We start from the raw sequence: 22305 nt of genomic DNA on the forward strand, positions 1-22305 counted from the left end.
AAGAGTTATTATCATTCTCCTCACCAGAAGATAATTAATTAATCAAATATGTATTCTAACTGTAGAACTACAACAGTTTAAAAACAATTCATAAAATTCACAATAATTATAAGTACCAGTATATGTGGCCGAGTATACGTAATGTCAATAATGTATGTATGTAAATTTAAAATATTTGAACAATAATAAAAAAAAACATTTAAACATTTACAACAAATACCTACTTGGAATCTTTATGCGTCGACCCGTACGAGTAGTCTGCCCAACCTGTGTGGAAATGGGAACAACATTATTTATCGACCTCGATACCTCTATATTATTATCACCATACTCCGACCTTGAATGAGACAATACTACCGAAGGATCACTAACTTCCAATTAATATAGTTTTTGGAAAGGTCGAATTTTCAACCCCGTTTAAGTTTTTAGTTGAGCCGTTCTACAAACCTGATCTCGACCTGTGAAAATATTTGTCACCACACCATGGCCATTTAATCCTTTTTCCATCAGTCTCGATCAATACAACGTCACCTATTTTCAAGTCATTTGTCTTCTCTTTACCTTTCTAAACCAATGTCGTCAAATATTCAGTTTTAAACCATTGTCGGAAATCTTGAATGAATTATAATTAGGTTCGTAGTTAGGGCATCAATAAAAGAGGGAAAGTAAAATATTATATCACAATTATATTTCACGATGAAGTCTAAATTTACAATCTATATTTTCTATTGTTCTAACGATGACAAGGAATGTATAATTATCAAATTTATATTTTCTTTATATAAACTAAAGAGTTATTAACAAGTTCTGCTGATAGTTACAAGGACTAAAGGCGGCACGTGTAGAAAGTATTTGTATGCTGCTACACGGTGTAAGGATTCTAATCAGACTAAGTTGATATCTATACATGTACACTTTGAGATGCAATATACATTTAGGCTTAAGATAGGATATCTACTTGAGAAGATCTTCAGTTATCTGACTGGCTTCATTACATCGTTGAGGAGCTAAACCTAAACATAGAACCGATTTAGATAATGCAGCTGAAGTACCTGAATAACTATAAGGCCGGTATCAATCGATCAATTGTAATCTTCTGCAGTTCAGTGTACGTAAAAATGAAATGTGAATGCTACCTATTTGTAGAAATCAATAAAATTGAAGTGTCTGTTTGTAATTTCAAATTAACAGGTTTTCAATAAATACATATGAAAGTATATACTGTACCTATTTACATTAAAAACATGTTTTGTCTGTCTGTCTGTTTGTTCTTCCTAATCTCTGAAACACCTGGACCAATTTAAACTAAATTTTAATTTTAACGTAAAATAAATTGATGCAAATAGTATAAAATAAAATGGTATATTATTTTTCTTATAACACAAAATAATAAATCGAATTTCATACTTACATATTTTTTATAGTAATAAAGTGGCTTTTAGATACCCAGGGTGAACCCATGAAGTCAACACAACTATACTTACACGCGGACGTAATCGCAGGTAACAGCAGTGTACCTACAGTATTTGACGAGCAGATTTATGTAACACTAGCTGTTCCCGCAACTTAGTCCACGTGGAATTTATGTTTATATTTTTTTTATCTAAAATAAAAAAAAATCTAAAGTAAAAGTAGCCTAAAGTTATTCCTTATTACATCAGCTACCTCCAATACCGTCAAAATCGGTCCAGCCATTTCAGAGATTAGCCGGAACAAACAGACCGACAGACAGACAAAAATTATAAAAAAAAATGTTTTGGTATATATACCGTATATATATCCATATGCATGTAGTAAAAAACGGGTATTTCAATATTACAAACAGACACTTCAATCTTATATATATGTATAGATGGTAGGTTTTTCGATACTCTCAATCCTTGACTAATGAACAGAATAGGTTCATTTGTAGTGTAAATAATTTAATTTATTCGTTGACATATCATTGTAATGATATATTTTACTTTGAAAGTAACAAATTTGTTACAAATTATTATATGACTGGAAGTAATTTTTATCTTCCTAAAAAACAAAAAAAGACTATTGCTAGTTTACTAGCGTATAACATCATTATTCATTATTCATCAAAATATTCGTGGCTTCTTCAGCAAAGAATTAGAATTAAGTCTTTTCTTAGAATCTAACAATGTACGGGTGTTATGTCTGACATAACATTGGCTTAAACAATATGAAATAATTTGTCCTTTTGAACATTACAGTATAGCTAGTTTTTTTGCTAGGAACAATGCTATTCATGGCGGGTCAATTATTATTTTAAAAAATTATGTAGAATTTAAAACCGTCAAGACATTGTAAATATTTCCATTGAGCAAACAATTGAACTATCATGCGTAGAATTAGTTACTCGTATAATAATTTGTGTTTATCATCCGCCATCGGCTTGTTTTGATTCTTTTGAACTGGCTATGGAGAAAGCATTGAGATGAGCCACACGGAGGAATAAAACATTATTTGTATGTGGCGATTTTAATGTTGATTTATTATCGGGATGCTCAATAAGATTGATTAACTTATTTAATCTTTTGATTTGCACAATCTTTGCAGAAAATTCTGCCACTTGTATAGATAATGTTTTCTGTAATTGTGAAGTATAAAGGTGAAAATGAATTTCGACTGTCTTGGCTCTGATCATTATGGACAAAAAATTGATTTAAATAAGGGGTCTAAAGGGACTCAAACAATTACATTCAGACAAATTACAAAAAATAATTTGGCACGTTTTAAAAATAAAATTGAACATAAAATATCTAGTCTCGTAATACCTCAATGTGACCCGGACATTGTATGTGAACATATTTTTAATTGAATTGAGCAAGACGCTAGCAATGAATTTAAAACAAAAACATTTTCAACTAATGTAAAATCAAAGTTTTGTGACTGGGCCACGTTTGGTATTTATAAATCTAGGGCTAATCTTTACGAACTTTACGAAAAACGAAGCTATATATCCGATCCCCTATTTCATGAATATGTAAAATCTTATTCGAAAATATTTAAAAGGGTTTGTCAGATGTCAGCTAAGTCTCTCTATTTGGGTAAAATAATAACTAAATCTAAAGATAAAATAAAAGCCACTTGGAAAGTAATAAATAGCGAAACTGGAAAAGTTAATGTTCAAAATAGCAAAATAGCTTTATATATTAATAACAAATTGGTAAATTCCGACACAGAGGTCGCGGATACATTCGAATCTTATTTTACTAATATTCCATTAATTACGACACAGGCTCTAAAATCTTCCTCGTCTGCTGCTGAAACTTTACTAACAGACAATGTTAGCAAGTCATCAGCTGTATTTAACTTTACACACACAACATCAGTAGAAATAATGAAAATATTAAACGGCTAAATAATAAAAAAACAGAGTATTTATGGGGTATATCTGTTAAAATACTGGATAGTATAATGGAAATTATTGCGCTATCTCTTTCTTTTATTTTTAATAAATGTATAGGTGATGGTAAATTTCCTAATATAATGAAAATTAGTAAAATCATACCACTTTTTAAATCTGGAGACAGGACTGACCCAATAAATTATAGACCTCCCTAAGAGGTAGCACAGTAAAATTTTTGAAAAAATAATCCTTATGCAACTTGTCAGTTATTTCAATTTAAATAATTTAATTCACAATAGTCAATTCGGTTTTTCCAAAGGTCGTTCAACTACAGACGCAGGTGCAGAGTTGCTCAGACACGTATTTGCTGCATAGGAAAATACAATGGATGCGATAGGTGTTTTTTGTGACCTTTCTAAGGCTTTTGATTGCGTTGATCATAACACATTATTGAAAAAACTGGCTTTTTATGGCGTCAAAGACAACGCTTTAAATTTAATAAAATCTTATTTATTTCATAGAATACAGAAAGTAAAGGTTAGCAGCGCTACGTCTGACGGGTCACTTGTGCAAATGAGTGTACCTCAAGGATCTATTCTCGGTCCATTTTTATTCCAAGTATACATAAATGATCTCCCATATGGCATGCAGGATAGATGCGGGATAGTGTTATTTGCAGATGATACTTCATTGATTTTTAAAGTTAATAGAATGACTAATAATTATGACGATGTAAATAGTGCTTTGCGGCGTCTCTTGCACTGGTTTACAACTAACAATCTTATGTTAAACGCTAAAAAAACAAAATGTGTTAATTTCTCTCTGTCTAAAAGTTTTAATACTAATTGCAACATAAAATTAAATGACGAATCTCCCGAATTTATAGAATCTACTGTCTTTCTAGGAATCACATTAGATAATAAAACACAATGGGGTGCACAAATTCAAAGTCTTGCAGCGAAACTGAGTTCAGCAGCTATTGCCCTACGTAAGGTTAGACAGTACACTGATACTGATACTGCTAGATTGGTCTATTTCAGTTATTTTCATAGTTTACTCTCTTATGGAATATTATTATGGGGAAAAGCGGCAGATATTAAAAATATATTCATATTACAAAAACGTGCCATTCGAGCGATCTACTGTATGAAGAGTCGTGACTCATTAAGAGAGAAATTCAAGGAGGCAAATATTCTCACCGTTGCTTCTCAATTTATATATTCAAATATTCTATATGTTCATAAAAATCTTGACTTATTTCCAAAAAACAGCAATATTCATAATATTAATACTAGATTTAAAGATAAACTTGCTGTCCCCAAGTATCGTTTAGAAAAAGTCAATAGGTCTTTTATGGGAATAGGTATAAACATTTACAATAAGATACCAAAGGATATATTGGAATTATCCTTAAATAAATTCAAAACATCTGTTAAATCATATTTACTGAGCAAGGCTTATTACTCACTAAACGATTACTTGAATGACGAGCGTGCATGGCAGTAGTTTTCATGTTCGGGATTTTCATTTAATGTTAGACATAGACATTTAACCTAGCCTGCTTTCGGCTGGAGAGGACCACAAAATCCGCTCCTCCAAAGTTGCCGGTCCCAAGCCCGGATAAATAGCGAGGGTCTTTGTATACAGTATATGTATGTATATTATAAAATAACTTACAAGTAGTGTCATATTTATATTAATATATCCTTCTTCTCTTTCAAACTATCATATTTATTTCAATCAGCTGCACCTAGTAGGTGAGTCTGCAGCACATATGTATATATATTGTATCAATAGTGTATTTATAAATAAAATGTGCCTGGGCAAGCACCAGAACTAATTATAGCCTTCCTATATATATTTACCTATATACTATTAAATTTAAATAGCTTCCTGCACCTACCTGCGCTAAGGCCTGCGCAGTTGAGCGCCGTAAGCGGGGAAGACGGGATCCTGGGAGGTTGAGTCAATCGGAGGTCGGAGCAGTTACCTCCGGGCGACAACACGCCTCCTTTGGCCCATATTTCTGGCGAAACGGTCGCCTGAGCAGCCAGCCACTGCTCGGGAAATGGTCCAGTGCTTTACCGTCACAGGAGCACGGCGAGGAGTGGGAAGGTCTCTTCGGAGAAGGTAGTCGGCCATGCTGACGGGGTAAGGCACTGTGGAAGTTCTCTAGCCGCAGTTGTCCGAACTCCCGATGTCGCGCAAAGACGCCACCTTTCTGCTCCTAGATCCACTCGAGAAGATCCTGGTGCCATTGCGGCATCCCCATTTGCGGGCTCCGAGGAGGGTGGGACATCGAGTGGACGACTTTTAAATATTCTCACAATATGGACATCATCGATGACATTGAGAAACTGCTTGAAGGAAGTACCTTGGACGAAAATGAACGCCAAGAACTTTCATCCGATGACGGAAACTGTTTGGAGATGGTTGTTGAGCCTACAGGGACGGATGACCTAGGTCTAACGCCCAAAAAGGACTCAAAGCCAAAACCAAAACGAAGGAGGTTAACAGGATCAGCGCGGAAACGCCTAAAACTGTTAATAGCCGCCAACATCAAGGCTGATGAAGCTTTAGAACTCTGCCGGAAGCCAATGCGAGACCAGCCCTCAGAGGTAAGATCCATCAAGCGCCCACGGTCAGAGGAGGTGTCCCCAAAGGAGCATACGCACAAAGCGCCTCGCGTGGCGCAGCCGACGCCCACCGGGACAGGTACTCAGGCAGCGGAGACTGCAAAGTCACCAGCGCCTACTGTACCTCAGACACCTAGAGTCACATACCAGGCACTTGCGACACCAGGTGGCTCTTCAAGCCCAATGGTGTTTGCACCAACAAGTGTCACTAGTAGCTCAACTAAGCGCTCTACGAATACGGCCCACCAGTTGCGAACGCCTGCACCCAAGCAGCGCGTAACGACTACAGGGACGAACGTAAACGCAAAGGAGGAAACTGCAACCTATAAGGATGCTCTCAAATCGTTCCGAGTGGGGATCCGACACACGGCCCCAATGACGGACGAAATGATGAGCATGGTGCGCTCCTCAGTTCTCCGGGAAGTTGGCAAGATCACGGAAGCTGGGAAGGGCCCTCGATTTGTAGGTTGCAGTTTCAAACCTGGTTGGCTGCTAATCACTTGCCAGAATGAGCCGACCAAAATATGGCTGGAGAGCATAACGCCCTCCCTAAAACCCTGGGCCGACGCAGAACTCTCTGTGTTGGACGAGAGAGCGATGCCCAAACCAGCCATTGGAACGGCCTTCATCCCCAGTTCGGAGACAAGGTCGGTCGATGAGGCACTCAGAATGCTGAAGTCCCAAAATGACTGCCTAAATTCCGAACTGTGGAAAATACTCAACCGTAAGGCTGAAGAGAACGGTACAGTCCTGACCGTATCTCTGGACGAGCCTTCGGTTGACTTCCTCAGAACACAGGACTATAAAGTCAACCTTGGCTTTAAAAAAGTCCTGTTCCGGGTCAAGGGGATCTCCACGCCTACACAGCAGCCTACTTCGGACGGTAATGAAAGATCTGCCACAGGAATACCCACACCATCCGAAGCGGCGAAGGGCGTAGACACCAACGCCAAACCCGCCAGAGGCAGCTTTCCCCAGCCAAAGGGGACCTCGCAGACGAGGATCCCCAGTTTCAAGACGGGACGGAAAGATCGCGGCAGGAGCGCCACAGCTTCCAATCGCAACCCAAAGGGACGCCCACGTCCCACAGGGAAGGCGAAAGGAAGCTGCTAACACGCCCACACGCAAGCAATGTATCAGAGCCAACATTGTCCAGGTCAACTTACATCATGCTATGGCAGCAACAGCGGTCATAGAAAACCTCTTCCGCAAAAACGACCTGGACCTTGCTCTGATACAAGAGCCATGGCTCAACAAAGCCACGCCTTTAGGCCTCAATGCCTCAGGTAATATTCTTTTTAATACCACTGGCACTAAACCTAGAGCATGCATTCTTTTTAATAAGAAACTAGATTTTCTGACTGTTCCAGAACTATGTACAGATGACCTAGTGACAGCCTTCGTCAATTTCCCTGGATGCACAGGGTCAAAAGTACTGGTCTGCTCTGCATACCTACCTGGACATGATGAAAACAACAAAATCATCAAAGACCCGACAACCGGCCTACAGCCTGTGGTGGAATACGCCCGTAAGCACAAGGCCGAACTCCTCGTGGGCTGCGATGCAAACGCCCATCACACAAACTGGGGAAGCTCTGACATCAATACCAGAGGTAAGTCACTTGATGATTTTATACTAACCAACTGTCTTCAAATCCTAAATACAGGGTGCACACCGACGTTCGTCACTGCCACAAGACAAGAGGTACTAGATATAACACTCGCGACCGACAAACTGGCCGAATATATCACTCATTGGCATGTCAGCAATGAGAACTCCATGTCTGATCACAAGCACATCAGATTCACAATTGAGGCTGCAACAGACTCAAACCCCATACTCTACAGAAACCCAAAGGCTACAGATTGGCCTAAATACAGAGACAGTCTTACAAGCCTAATTGCGGACCTTCCGAAGAGTATCAAATCTCCTCTAGAACTAGAACTCGCTGTGGACATACTTCTAAGTGGCATAATAAGTGCCTACCAGAACAACTGTCCCATCAAAACCAAAACCGCCAAATGTAAAACACCCTGGTGGAATAAGAGTCTAGAAAAGCTGAGGAAGAAAACTCGCAAATTATCCAACAGGGCTAAAAAGGGACCTTTCGAATGGGCCCAATATAGTAAAGCCCAAACGGAATACTACTGCGAAATTAGGAAAGCCAAAAGAGCATCATGGCGTGTTTCTGCGAGGAGATAACTCAGACTCCCCAAGGATCCAGATTACACAAAATGCTTGCCAAGGCGCCAAATAACCAAATTGGACTTATGAAAAGGCCCAATGGTACCTATACGACATCAGAGGAAGAAACTCTACAGCTGCTATCTACAACCCACTTCCCTGGTTCGGTTCATATCTCAAGAGATAAGGAGAACCCTCCAAGCTCACATCTACAAAAGCCCAACCATGAGGCGTGGAACAGAGCTGCGAGGATTTTTCGACCAAAACAAATTATATGGGCTATAAAATCTTTCAAGCCATATAAATCATCGGGAGAAGATGGAATTTTCCCGGCCCTGTTACAACAAGGGCTTGACATCCTATCTCCCTATCTGGTAAGAATATTTAGAGCCAGCTTTGCCTGGGGTTTTATACCAGAACCATTAACGAAGGTCAAAGTTACCTACGTACCGAAAACCGGTCGAAGAGACTACTCGCAGCCAAAGTCTCACAGACCTATAAGCCTGACCTCTTTCATAATAAAAACCATGGAAAAGGTTCTGGACCAACACATTAGAGCTACAATCCTCGAAAATGCTCCCCTGCACAGGAATCAACATGCCTACCGCAAGGGACATTCCACAGAGACCGCCTTGCTCGAACTCACCGACAAGGTCGAGAAGGCCTTTGAGGACAAACAAATAGCTCTATGTGCATTTCTCGATATTGAGGGTGCTTTTGATAACACGCCCATAGAGACCATCTCACAGGGACTCATCCGCAAGAAAGTGGATGAAACCACCACTCAATGGATCAAAGCAATGCTCTCAAATCGAACCATTAAAACTACTCTTCACAACAGTACGTTAGAAATCCGACCTACCAAAGGATGCCCTCAAGGAGGCGTTTTATCGCCACTGCTGTGGCTACTAACGGTAGACCAGCTCTTAGATGTTATGACCAAAAACCAATTTGATACAAGGCTACGCAGACGATTTAGTAGTCATGGTCAGAGGGTTCTGTGCAACAACAATATCAGACCGCATCCAAAGAGCACTAAACATCATAGTTAAATGGTGTAAGGAAAATGAATTATCAGTAAATCCTGATAAAACAGTAATTGTTCCGTTTACAAAAAGGAAGAAACTTGACAAACTTGTCATGCCTAAAGTAAATGGAAGAATATTAGAGTGCTCCAAAGAAGTCAAGTACCTGGGCGTAACCTTCGACCAAAAACTGACATGGAACACACACATAGACAACATAACTCAAAAGGCGAAAACATCCCTAGGTATAAGCCGACGGGTAGCGGGGCCCAGATGGGGAATCAACCCCAAAATTGCCCTATGGCTTTATACAGCAGTGGTGAGACCGCTTACCACCTATGCCTGCGCAATCTGGTGGAGTAAAACCCTCCAATCCACAGCTGCCACCAAGCTAAACAGCCTACAGAGAATTGCTTGTCTGATTATTATATAGGAGCCATGAGCACCACGCCGGGAGCAGCTCTAGACGCATTATTGGACTTGACGCCCCTTCCTCTATTCATACAGGAAAAGGCGAAAGCCAATATGCTCAGAATAAGTTCCCAAAGGAGGATATCTTGGCATTCCCTGGCCATAAAAACTATACAAGACTCGATTATGAGTGATCCTATTCTGGGAATGCCTGAAGACAACATGGCACCAGAGTGTAACTTTGTACAATATTACAAAATCGAAATATCTGGAAGAGACGAATGGCAAAATAACCATACACCGTCTCACTCAGAGCATGACCTAGTCTGGTTTACAGACGGGTCCAAAATAGGAGATGATGTAGGATGTGGAATATGTGGTGTAAAACCCAAAATCTGCAACTATATAGGCTTAGGAAAATACGCCTCAATCTTTCAGGCAGAGACTTACGCCTTAATTAGATGTCTGGAAGTAATCCTAAGCCTCAACTACATCAATCAGAACATATACATTTATTCGGACAGTCAAGCTGCTCTACTAGCACTTAACTCGTACGAAATCCGTTCTAAACTTATTAGAAACTGTATCCTGCTACTAAATGAAGTAGGAAGCAGAAATAATATTATTCTGAGATGGGTCCCCGGGCATTCAAATATTGAGGGCAATGAGAATGCCGACCATCTGGCAAAGTTAGGGGCAAAAACCGTCCAACTGGGCCCCGAACCCTTCTGTGGTGTGCCTCGTTGCCTAAAACTGGGACATCTCAAATTAATAACCAAACGAGAAACTGAATCACTGGCAAGAAATGCCAGGATTAATACATTCAAAAGACCTTATATCGGGCTTCTCGACCAAATACTCCAATAGATTACTGCAATTGAGTAAAAACAACATATGCATGATGACTAGGGCCCTCACAGGACACTGCAAATTGAACAAGCATATGGCTAAGCTAGGCCTATGCACGACAAGTATCTGCAGATTCTGCCAAACTGAAGAGGAAACGCCGCTTCACATCCTATGTGGTTGTAGTACTCTTGCATAAACGAAATATCTCCTTTGGAAAGTTTACACTCTTTCCCGAGGAGATAAAAACGATCGCTCCTAAGAATATCCTTCAATTCTTGTCCCTGACGGGTCTAGGTAGCGAACTCTGAAAAGGGCGAGCACAATAGATCTATGTAGGTCGCAGTGCTACAGGTGCTACACATCTGACAATAGCCCAAACAACCCAATAAAAATAAAAAAATAGACATAGACACCTATACAAATACCTATACATTGTAAATAAACTGGATTAAAAAAAAAGTAATTCAAATGTGTTTCTTGCCAGTTTTTCTCAATTGAATCTATATAACGAACTGGACGGTAGGGAAAAAAAATATAATGTAAAAACTTGACGTTCATAAGCGGCTAAAGTGTCCTACATGAATAAATGATTTTTGAATTTGATAATTGCTCACATTCAATTAATAGGCGCTATAATTTTAGTCCTTATGGGTACCAAACCTTCCTGTACTCAAAATACAAAATATATATTTTATTATAATTTATTTTATATATATTAATATATAATAAATATTATATCTTTATTATCTATTGTTTCTAGGTATGTACTGAGGGATCATAATTAAATTTTCATTCAAATGTTCAATATTTTTACACTTTTAACGGAATTGAACATGTTTTACAAGAATGACGTTATTAAGTATATTAAGAAAATTATTTAGCATTTACTATGGAAAGTCAATATTCAAGCTAGCAAGCTTGGTGGTATAGCAGATTAACACACAGCTTCACCTTCCAGTGGGTGCAAGTTCGTTGTCCGCACAATATAAACATTTGAATTCATAAACATGACATATGATTGCTTGTTGGTCTGGACGTTTTTATGCAAATGACGTATATATATATTTACAAAGTATTTCGGTAATTTGTTTAGTACCCATAGTGTAAGCTTTTGGACCAGGCAGCACAGTTTGCATATTTGATTATTGATCCCGATTTGTTTATTTATCTTATTTTTGGTTGGTATACCTCATATTTTATTTCTAGCCTTTTTTGACAACCTCGGTGGTCTAGCGGTTTAGCACACTGCTTTTACTTCCGATGGTCGTGGGTTCGATTCCTCGCACGGCACAAACATTTGTATTAATGATTATGATTGTTTGTATAGGTATGGGTGTTTTCTATGTACGTATTAATGAAAAAAATATTTATATCAGTTGTCTAGTACCCATAGAACAAGCTTTAGCTAGCTTAAAACTAGGATCTAGATGGCCCTGTGTGAATTGTTGTGATTATTGTTATTATTATTACTATTAAACCTGTTTATTAGAACAACAAACTTAAGAAAACTAATGATAAATATCTGCACTGGAACAGTATTTTATGCTGTATATATTAACTTTATTATTATACACTGCTACATTACTAACACAGCGGAAAAATTCTTTGATGGACAAGTATAAGTATAGGTGCAAAAAGATCAGCATAGTTGGTGGCACCAGTTGGAGGCTTTGAACAAAATTATGCCACGGGTACGCCTATTTATGTGTCTTGCACGTTTCGTATTTAACACACCTCATACCACGTTTTGTATGTACCTATCTGGCAATATGTAATTATATATATAAAATTAAATAATTATAGACTGCAATAAACACTGAAATTCTCTCATTTCTAATTTTAGTATGTAAATATATATTTTCATGAAACTTGGCATTGATATTTTGAATACAGATTCCATAATGTGAGCCAAGTTTCCATTTCAGGTTTTATAGAAGTACCTATATTGACGAGAACGATTCGATTGGTCACCGCTCATCTTGTATTAGGTTAGGTAGGTACTCCGAATTATTCTGATTCATTGACTTCAATGAGTAATCAATAAAGTAACGATACAGAGCCACGGGTTGTTAATTTGAGACGTTAGGTATCTGCGATTGTTTGTCACTACTAGTAACAGTCCTCCCAATAATCAGGTTGTTACAAGCCACGCAGTTGCTCATGAAAAGAGCGTGTATGTTAGTTCAGCAGCGTCATACCTGAGAGATATGAAACTAGGATATCCGTTAGATCAGCAAGTGACTGAGATTACTGATAGAAGGATCAGGAAAATCCATTTACCTAAATTTAAATCGGCTACAGACCCGGACAAGTAGCTCAAAAACAGCTGATAACCTATTGAATGTGTAGGTAAATGAAGTGTAACATCATCATTTGCATAGATTCTTCTCGACAAGCATTCAACATTGAAAGCTACGAATTCCGATTCAAAGATTAATAACACACTATTTTACCCAGTATAGATTATATACAAAAAATAAATTTAATGTGTCAAAAACATTTTTGTTTTTATATCGTTATTGTATTCCTACGTTCAGATAGTTATTCAGGAAATCTCATTGCGTGGGCCCGTAACATTTGCCACTATGCTAATCCGACACTATACATGACATATCAGTCCTCAAGAATGGCAACTCATGAGTGGTATCTACCACAGGCGTCACATGGCGTCGTTTGTATTCGTATACAGGCAGATGACTGTTTGACATTTCCACCATCTGGACCGTCAGTTTGTTTGCTTTGTTTAAAAAAAATAAGATCTATGTCTAGATGAGGAGAGATGACGTCAAATCTATTGCTGGTGGTTTAACATACGTAGCTGCTACAGGATCATTCCGACGTGATGCGGAAGAAGGAGGTTAACTTACGCCGCCGCATGAAGCAATGTGGACGTACCTAAGGAGACCTCTAATCAGTAATTACAAAGTGAACAGACAAGGCGTACACATTGTAAGTGACAATGACAAATTATTTTTGTTATTACTGACAATTATATTTGTTTAAAATAACGCTTGTCGAGACTTTTAAATAATAGGGCGGTATTCAGATTTACGTTGTTTATAATTTCGAGATTTTTGATAACAAAGAAAATCAGTATTTATTGACTTAAATTAATATTGATTACCTACTACCACTATAGATATATATATGACATAATAATGTCTTAGTAGTAGACTACTAAGATATTATTATGCCATACAGATTCATAGAAGTCTTCATTACTCAGTTCTTGTGCCTATTCCGTAAAGAACTTAGCTGGAGGTAGATTTAAAAATAAACAAAGTGATTGAATATAACCAATTATAATTTTATCATATTATTTATTTCTGTAATTTTTACACTAAGCTAACTTATTGATTAAAAGTATTCAATGTGACCTACCAATTACTCAGTCTAATCAGATGGACTGAGAAACCATTTACAATTGCAATTACGTTTAAAAATATAGATAAATGTACAATTAATTTATATATTTAAATTTATTTTATGTGTTTCAAATGTCTGGAGAAGGAAACAGTAAAACAGTTATAGCTGAGCATTAGTAGATACATTTGCGTAAACATACAAACCCTAGAAAATTACAGTACGGTTGCAGTGGAATTTCCTCCCATACACACTCAGATTGTGGAATGAACTACCTGCCGTGGTTTTCCTAGTGATTACAGCGTGGGGTTTTTCAAGAAGAATAGAATATAGTTTCCAATTCGCAGGGACCCTTGGTGTCACAGGTCCATTTAGTAATCTATAGGTAAACAGTAACCTTTTATCTAATGTATATATATATTAGATAGGTGAGCCGTAAGAATTATTTGGCACCACTGTAGTATGCAAAAAAATATATATATCTACAATAAGAAAGGACGTCATTTATTTTATCAATGGATAATTATTATTATGGTATTATATTTGTACGAATTACTATATATTGATACTATATATAAGGTAGGTAGGCCTTCATTGTCTGACTTCTATTTTAGCTGTAACTGCTGAAGCTATATAAACCGGACAAACTATGAAAAATGTAATGATATCTGGATTCCGACTCAATAATACTCAATTAAACTGATTATAATTATTAGCAATGACCACACTGTAACAATCTAATAATCTTCTAGAACAGAGCACGGAACTCGATAATATTTTTATAACATTACTACTTATATATTATTTTTTTGCATGTCACTTTTGAATAAATAAAAACAATAATAAAGTATTGCTGAAAATCTCGACACGTGAAACAAAAAATTGTATCATAATCGGTCCATTCGTATTGGAGCTACGATGCAGACAGACAGACAGGCACGTCAAACTCTATTTTAGCGTGGGGAGTTAGTTTTATTACAAAAGAAATATTCATATCAGTCAATGACTGAAATAAACATTATTCTGTTCTGTTAAAAATCCATGAAGTTCAGCTGAATACTTAAACAATCTACGATATACAATTTTGTATGGGATCGACCTTCTTCAGATTACTTTTATTGGAATTCATAACCACATTCTTCTTAAAACTATCTATTTTTATATTATTATTTTATAAGTTTTAGTAGTACATTAATAAAATAAAAATAATAGTTGATTTAAATTACAACTGAACTTAACTACAACTGATTTACATTACATGAACGTCAATCTTACAGGAATTATTCACTCCAATAATTTTGGTCGCTATGTAAAATATACACAATACTAGATATTATTATAGTGCATAATCATACACTAAAATTAATAGACTACGAACTCAACCAAAGAAATTGCAGTATAAGTAACAAATGTTTTACAATTAATAGAAAAAAATATTGTGGAAAATTGAGTCTAACACCAATAGAATATTTTATGATTCATTTCCTGTAAACCTCTTCTTCTAATGCGAGCTTTATGGATGTAAATGGATGCACGATCTCGTTTTATGGCCGAATCACTACACTGTGATCCAATGTAAATATTATCCTAGATTCGCTAAAATAAACAGAACCGAATAAAGTGAGCATTGGGCTGAAATTCAGATAGCGTAAGCGATGCATGTCATCGACGCTGAAACAGCTGAAATCTTGAAAAAACTAGAATGAATAATTATTAATTAAAACTTGTAGTTTGTAAGGGCGAGTGTTATAAAGAGTCGAGGAGTGTAGTGAGTGCCTCCGTGCGCACAGTACGCATCCGCGGCTACGTCCGAAAGGATCGCGGCGGTTGTTCGGAACGGATCGCTTTTATTCGAACATATACTTTAATCCGGACGAGTAATGCCTTAAATAAATTTTAATGAAGAAATATAATTAATATTTGCCACATAAATATTTTCTATCAAGTGACTGTGAAGAAATTATGTTTTCAGTGATTTGAAACTTGATTAAGGAGGTAAGTTATGTTTTTAATTCGTGTAGGTATATGCTAAAATTTATCTGAATGATGTTTATCTCGCACGTTATCTGATCTTTTTTTTAAATAAACAATATAAATTTATTTTAAATGAGAATTGAAACAATTTTTAATTAACTATTAGCGTAATTATTAAGTACTCCGTTATAGATACTTAGTTAATTGTAAGTTACAACTATGTACCTAAGCAATGACGTTAGCTAAATGGATATATATAAGTTAGCATATATTTTGACAATAGTAAAAGGGCTACGTTATAATACTACTGTAGATATATAAATTTATTAATATATTGGATTGTGTAGCCTACTTATACCTTACCGGCTCACCTTCGTTAGGATACAATTTGGCACGCGTTTTCCTTAAAAAATATGCATTCTAAATTTATTATTTTTGCATCACATTCTTTGTTTCATTTATTTAATTATTTATTTATTTTATTTTTGTTACTAACTGCAATTATGCTGAGATTTATGTTAATGAGGCTAATTGATAAATTGAGGCTTTAGGAGCGTCTTCATTTGTTTGTATTGTGTCCGAGAAGCTTGACTAAAAAAGAAGAAACATTTTTAGTCAATCGAGAGCTATATCTAATTTATAAATTCATAAAATTGATACTAATGAAAGTGTGATGATTTTTTTACGAATATATAAGTGCCTTGCACACAACAATATATGACACTATTGTTGTGGAAAAATTAATAATGGAGAATTGTAGTTCCGAAACCGAAAATCAGATGCCAGAAATAAGTTTTAGTTCAGAACTAACATAATATATTTAACAATAATTTATTGTTAAATATATTAGGTTAGTTATTGATTATATTAGGTTAGTTAGTTGATTTATTATAATTTATTTAACAATAAATTATTGTTAAATAAATTATAATAAATCAAATTTCAAAAAATAAATACATCTGCATGTATTTTTTGTTGTGTGTTAGACCTTGGTTGTTATCCGTTGATTTATTTGGAAAATTCCAGTATATATATTCACCATTTAGCTGAAATATATGACAATTTCATTATATGTACTCGTACTTACCTATATAATATGTTTACTCGTAATATTTTCCATTAAGAATTTCCAGCGTCTATCTCACATTTCAATTCCATAATTTCTGGTTTTAGCATATATATAGGTACATATATATTATTATTATATATATATTAATTTAAAAATATAATAAATATTATTTATATATATATTAATTATATGTTTTGGGATTTATTCAAATAAAATTTTATTAGACATTTAAAAATATCATTGGTTACAAATACAACCGTTGTAACCATAAATGGGCATTTCAGGAGCTAGGATACGTCGGAGCAAAAGGGAAAAGCCACGGATTATTTTACAAAAAAAAATTATTAATTAGTATATTTTGCATATATATTTACATATTTTGCATATATATAACCATTCAATCATATGTTAAATTCTTTATGCCATTTTACTGATAATTTTTATTTATTATCCAATTTTATAATGAACAATAAAGTATCTAGGTACTGTGATTAGTCACTATACTTGTACAATTTAAACACCCAAAAAAACGTAGAAGTGGCAGGAATATTAATTACAAATATTGAACTTGAAGGACAACCTAAGAACATTTCAAAGTTGTAAAAAGCAAAGTTCATTTACTTATTAAATAAAAAAAACGGCAAAGTGCGAGTCTATTTCATTAATAATTTATGTTTTCTTTGAATGAATTCAATGCAAATTATTTGAAGGGTTGAAACTTTGTTGGACCAAAATGTTACTAATAAGAAATTGTTAAGATTTTTATTTTGGTTTTTTAATAATTCCCCATAAATTATGTTGTCTAGGAATAGTATTACTGCAAATGGCACGTGCCAAGTACCTATAAAGTAACAATTACAGCACCTATACCGAGGTATAACTACTAGTTACTGGAGTTACTATTTATATTGAATCTAGTGACCATAGTTGCTTATAGTGCTGTCATAGGTACTGAACATATTTAGTTACTGTAGTTACTTTGTGTCCTGATCTGTTTATTATATTTGTCTAGTTATTATTATAGGTAGTACATTGATACTGGTAGGCCTGGTTGCATCGTAAAAAACACCGAAATTTATAAAAAAGAAAGAAAAAATATTTTTATTATTTATTTCCATTGTGAGTTCCACATAACATTGAAGTAATTTATTTCCCTGCTCTGCGAGTGGGATGTCAGTATCAAAAACTGTTAAAAATGTGTTATCATCAAACGGACGGACGGACAAAGTTTCACTAAAAGAGTGGAATCCTTATAGTGAAACGTTTAATGTATTTATTCGAAAACTTAAATATTGCAAACGCTATTGTCTAGAAGTAGGTACTGTTTAAATACTGCACCTACTGTCTGTTTATTTTTACTAGCATACCTACTAAAAATAATCTTAAGTTTTTTATGATACACTAAAAGCCGCGATGCTATAAATCCATACAAAAAAAAATATTTTTTTACATTCTTCTATATCAAATAAATAAATGCGTATTTAAATTCTAAAATCTTCTGAACATGGATAAAGTCATTTATGTTATAGATAAAATAATATTACAGGCCACAGGTAAATGATTTGGCTAAGTATCTGAATGGAGACGTACATTTCTTTATGTTGACAATAAAAACTTCATGATTTATTATTACAATTTTTTTAAAATAGTTGTTGAAGGAATTGTGTACTTCTCTACGCTTACGGTATATGCTTCCCGCGAACACCAGCAGAGAATGGTAAATTGAGGATGAGTAGAAGTCAGATCAGTCTTTTATGTAACTGGAATGGCAAGAGGCTGACGCTCCATCTGATGGTATGTGGTAACCGTCGCGTATATGCAGGAACAGCACCACGTACATCACGTTATCATGTGATGTCAGTGATAACACTCAAGGGTTACCGTTTCGGAGGACTAAGATATCCTTTTTGCATACCCTGTAAATTCACTGCCAATCAACTGTCAATCGGAACTAGAAGCTTATAAATCAAGCAGGCGGCAGAAGTAGGTGAGAAATACCCACGCATATTTTTTAGAAAGTCCATCTCGGTTAAAAATATATAGTGTATCTATTTTTTAATCTTTTAGACAGCTGGTAAATGTATGTAATATTTCTAGCAACATCAATTATATATCCAATACAGTATTGAAATATCAAATATAAAGTTAAACATGCTTTCAACGTCGTATTTTATACGATTGTTTAGGCATAAAAGTAACGAAATTCTTCCTCATAACGCAATTTGGAGCATGATTTAGTACTTTAGAAACCAAGAAATAGATAGGATGAAAGGATATTATTATTTTTCATAATAATAAGTACGTTTATTTGCGAAATTTATTTATGTAATCAGACCATAGTTACATTTTTTTATAGTCCTATTTGTCACGGTACTGTATGAGTATTAACATTATTTTACGTAAGTAATTCTGTCTCTTTGAGCATCTCTGTGGCATTTATTTCTATCTTTAGGAATAGCGATGCATGAGGGGTCGGTACTACGGGTTCAAACGTATGAAATCTGGGAAGACAGGGAAAATATGTAGTTACTTCATTTTGACGCAATTACCCATTCCGTTTGAACGACTGATTCATTGACGGGATGTTATATGACTAGTATTGACGAGTAGCTGACGTATGGTACAATGCATATTCACACATTTTCAATTACTCATTTATTTCATGATTTCACGATGGGAATTTAACTAAAATAGTTTATTGTTACATTTATTAGCATATGACTATATACCTGTGCTACCTCAATGTTAACTTTTACTATTGTTATGACTTCATTAGTTTATTACAATTCCCTGATGACGTAGAATTACATGCTAAGTTGAAAACCGTTGATTACAATATATTTTTATTAGTTAAGTATATACACTAGAGTACAGAAACATATATAAACGGCAATTAGGGGTTAAGGGGGGAGGAATTTACTCAACTTAAATTAAGCTATATCGACCAAAGGTACCTGTGTTTATGTATTACTACTACTGCGTATTATAGCAAGCGATGATATTTAATGCGAACCGCGTTTATTATACTATATCTATATGTGTCGCTAAAATTTGCTGAACTGATTGATACCATATCCCGTTCTAACGAAGTTCGAAATTACGACGATGTGAATCAGGGTTCGAACCCCTAGACTAGACTAGCGATGCCCTTAGACTATCCCTAAGTCCTATCTGTCAGGGACTTCAGCCACTCCTCAAGTCCTTCCGTGGGTTTCTATTGCAGTTGCTCGTATTTTCGTCCGGTGAATCTGTAAATGTCAACTATGTCCAGCACCTTAGGAATAGTGCCAAAAACTATGTACATCAACTTAGAAAGCTTAGGTTTGCTATCCTTAGATCATATAAGTTACGTATATAGAGACTGATGTCATACAGGTCTACTACATATAATACATAGTATAGATAATACAGTTTCATAAAGCTTCTACTAGATTAGTTTGTAAGAACGAGGGGTGCGTCGCTCCTTAATTCGTTTTCGATTAGTGAATAGCAATTGTAGAGAAAGCGACATTTTCTACGTATATACTGGTATTTGCGTCACGCTATGTAACTTTTAAAATATATGAACTGTAAAATACTTTTATACATTAAAACGCACCTACCTACTCTACCCTACCAATAATGAGCAATGATAACGCATATAGCATGCTATATATTATTATAAATGCGAAATTGCCAGTCTGTCTTTCTATCAGTTTCACGACAAAGCAGCTAGCTGAACATAACGGAATAACTTAAAAAATAAAAAGTAAACATTCTAATTTACCAGAAGCAGACTGTAAAAAGCCGTCAGCGTGGATACCTAAGTATCAACTATTTCAGCCTACAAGATTTGTAAGCTATGTTTTTGTTGAAGAATGCAACTAGAAAGGGATATTACAAGGTATTTTACTTTCTATGCTTGTTCAGCATATACTCGTAATATACGGTGCTGTAAATAAGTATTAAACATTTAGGACTGCTATTCCAAATGAATTAATCAGAGGCATTTTCAGCTAGGTTTCAGAGACGTAGTTTTTAACGCAACATTAGATAAGCTCATTGCTCACATTCCCCTCTGTATACCTACTTGAATCCAATATGGCAATAGTGGTTCTATAGGTCGCCAAATAACACATCTACATTTATATTTATCATTGAGTAAATCAGATTATAAACAAAAATAAATATAAATAAATCTCATTATTTCCCGAATAAAAACGAAATTAATTGGTGATCGATAAACCAACTAAGTTGAGCTAACACTCGTAACTTGTTAGTTACGCACGGCAATCAACAGGTGAGACCAAACCACCTGTTGGCTGAATTCGTCGTTTACTTACCGTACCTACTATCACCTACAAATATCGGAACATACATACGTTATGTATATACGTTTTATAAATACTGTATTATATAGGTAACTTTCAAAATAACTTAATTTTTTCTTTATTTCTTTTACTGACATTATTATTTATGCTATTAATATATTGCTAACTGTGATTTGATACAGCAGAAGTTTTCGTATAGCTAATTGTGTTTCACTAAGAGGTGTTTATTATATATACACATGTTTAAGATATTATGTACAATACATAATATCTTACTAATTGGTTGCGGTGACTGCGTCTGCATAAATTTTTATCCATTAGAACTGTATATATATATCTGGTGGTCCAGCGTCGGTGGTCGCGGGTTCGATTCCTTACTTGGTGCAGACATTTGTATTCAAGAGTATGATTATAATCCCTAGATTAATGTTTTCTATGTGGATTATGTATTCGTTTACAAAAATGTATCTAAGTATTTATATCATCTTTTTTGTACCCATAACACAAGCTCTTGTTAGTTTCGGTCCTGTGTGGATTGTTCACGGTTATTATTATTATATGCCTACTGTTAGGTAGACTTTGTCGGCACCTATTTTTATAGTGAAGCAGCTTGCTTTGTACGGAATATATGTGCTTAAAGAAATGTATTTATAACACACTATACGAAGGCATGACTCCATCGTCTTTCTGTGGCAACTGCCAATGATAACACATGAAAGGTTCCATTGGAATCACGTAATGATGTGATATGCGTGGAGCTGGTCCTTGTGTTTATTCCTGTTACATAAAAAAATCGTGAAGAATTAACATTTGTGTACATTGATGATGATCTAAGATCGGGGGTTATTCCCCGACAGGCCACAAATCATTTATTCATGTAGGACATTTTAGTAATTTATGAACGTCAAATTTTATGTGTTATATATATAACATTTACCATACCGTCCAGTTCAGTTGAGAAGAACTGGAAAGAAACAATTGAATTTCTTTTTTATAAAGTCACTTTATACAAACTCCGGGATTAAACAACTATTTTAAGAAACAGGTTATTCCTTAAAATTGAAATTGTATAAAACAAAGACAGCTTATATATCGGCAGCCCAGTTCGTAAGTATTAAAGTAGGT

The 22305-nt window shown here is 35.3% G+C and overlaps 2 protein-coding genes across 2 annotated transcripts in view; both read left to right on the top strand.

Annotated features, from left to right (window-relative positions):
- The first annotated feature begins 7168 nt into the window (after window positions 1-7168).
- LOC131854493 (uncharacterized) lies at window positions 7169-8197 on the top strand. Its single transcript, XM_059205623.1, has one exon. It carries the CDS (start codon window positions 7169-7171, stop codon window positions 8195-8197), a length of 1029 nt encoding a protein of 342 aa, XP_059061606.1.
- Window positions 8198-15617: 7420 nt separating this feature from the next.
- LOC131854482 (bumetanide-sensitive sodium-(potassium)-chloride cotransporter) overlaps window positions 15618-22305 on the top strand; it is a 36297-nt gene continuing 29609 nt past the window's right edge. Inside the window, exon 1 of the mRNA XM_059205612.1 lies at window positions 15618-15822. The gene's annotated coding sequence lies outside the window, so the exon portion shown is untranslated. The remainder of the gene's footprint in view (window positions 15823-22305) is intronic.

This window comes from Achroia grisella, unplaced genomic scaffold (assembly GCF_030625045.1).
Source record: "Achroia grisella isolate CSIRO2021 unplaced genomic scaffold, CSIRO_AGI_Agris_v1 utg1186, whole genome shotgun sequence".
NCBI lineage: Eukaryota > Metazoa > Arthropoda > Insecta > Lepidoptera > Pyralidae > Achroia > Achroia grisella.